At 62.2% G+C, this 1,385-nt stretch overlaps 2 protein-coding genes across 2 annotated transcripts in view; one reads left to right on the top strand and one right to left on the bottom strand.

Moving 5' to 3' along the window:
* The window catches only part of H696_00767 (hypothetical protein), a 2,359-nt gene extending 1,795 nt beyond the window's left edge, over nucleotides 1-564 (top strand). Inside the window, exon 4 of the mRNA XM_009494651.1 lies at nucleotides 18-564. Within this exon, the coding sequence (XP_009492926.1) occupies nucleotides 18-408 (391 nt within the window). The 3' untranslated portion in view covers nucleotides 409-564. The remainder of the gene's footprint in view (nucleotides 1-17) is intronic.
* A 316-nt stretch (nucleotides 565-880) lies between these two features.
* The window catches only part of H696_00766 (isoprenoid biosynthesis-like protein), a 2,246-nt gene continuing 1,741 nt past the window's right edge, over nucleotides 881-1,385 (bottom strand). The window contains exon 6 of the mRNA XM_009494650.1: nucleotides 881-1,121. Within this exon, the coding sequence (XP_009492925.1) occupies nucleotides 964-1,121 (158 nt within the window). The 3' untranslated portion in view covers nucleotides 881-963. The remainder of the gene's footprint in view (nucleotides 1,122-1,385) is intronic.

The following is a 1,385-nucleotide window of genomic DNA, read 5'->3' as shown; positions in this document are numbered from 1 at the left end:
CCCCCCCCCCTGAGCAGCAACATTGAGATCAAGGTCGATGTCTTCTCCGAGTCGCCTCATGCCCCGACGCCGAGCGGCCCCCAGCTGGCCATGACCGGGTACTTCCGCTTTGTGGCCCTGGGCCCGGCGACGGCATCCGGCAAGCTGGCTGCCGATGTTCCCGAGGGGACCACCGCCAAGCCAGCCCCGGTCACCACCTACCTGGCGCAGCCGGTCAACCCCCTGCAGCTGGCTTGCTTCCGCGGGGAGGAGGACCCGGCCGTCGTCGAGGAGGAGTGGCGTCTGTATGTGGCGGCCCGGGCCCGGTACCTGCGGTCGACCAGCGACCGGAAGTTCGCCCAAGAGATGGCTGCCAAGAAGGCGGCCGCGGCCGCAGCCGCGACGGCCGATGCACCGAAGCAGGCGTGATCCGGAGCATCTCCTCCACGCTGAGAGAGACCCCCGCCCCCGTCTCCTCCCCGATATCCTTTCCTCTTGTGTTGCCCTCCCCATATGGGCTACTTTTTTCCTCTTTTTTTTCCTTGCGCAGCACAAGGTGCACTCTGCCCCCCCCCCCCTCCCCACCGAGGGCGAGATCATGCCAATAGACTGAGCTGCTCATTCGTGTCTCCCCTGTCCGTGCATCCCCCCCGCCTGCCAGCGCGCGCGCGCCCCCTTCGAGGTTGAAGGTGCCTGGTTCGGTGCAATGGTGGGGGCGGGCTCCCCCATCAGCCTCTTGGGTGTTTCTTTTTCAGACGAAGTTTCGGAATGTGCAAGGGGCCGTATATTTTTCCCGAAACACAAAAGGGCCGAGAGGAAGGAGAGCATATATGGACTGTATCTTGGTGTCCGAGCCGATCCTCACTCAGTCGACCACTTGCGGCTGCATACATACACATACACACACACACACACACATACACACGCACGCGCGCATGGGGGGGAGCTATTCGGCAGAAGGTATGAAGCTATGGGCGCGGGAGCTTACTTCTTGCGCTTGAAGATCTTCCGCAGGAAAATGGTAAAGATCTCGGGGTTGATGGTCTCAGCCGGGACCTCAGCGATCATGGCGTTGATCTTGTCATAGCTCTCCTGCTCGTAGGCGCGGAACTGGGCCTCGAGGTCGATCTCGTTGTAGAGGGCTGCAGATCGGACGGGAGATGCTGTTAGTGGTTACTTCCCCCGGACGCAGAGAGAGAGAGAGCATCACTGCCATGGGCAAAAAGCGATGCATGGGTGGCAAAGCACGAGGGGGGGGGAGGAACCGGGAAATGAGCAAGAGCACGCACCCAAAAACATCGGGGCAGATCTCCCTCTCCCTGTGCCGGGGCCGTGGGCGCGCGACCTTGCGCACATACATATGCCTGGTCCCAGCCGTTGGGGCACTTGCGCTCTGTTGCCTGCTT

Source organism: Fonticula alba (assembly GCF_000388065.1).
Source record: "Fonticula alba strain ATCC 38817 unplaced genomic scaffold supercont2.1, whole genome shotgun sequence".
NCBI classification, from domain to species: Eukaryota; order Rotosphaerida; family Fonticulaceae; genus Fonticula; species Fonticula alba.
The sequence above is the reverse complement of the archived record's forward strand: the minus strand, read 5'-3'. Positions and strand labels throughout refer to the sequence as shown.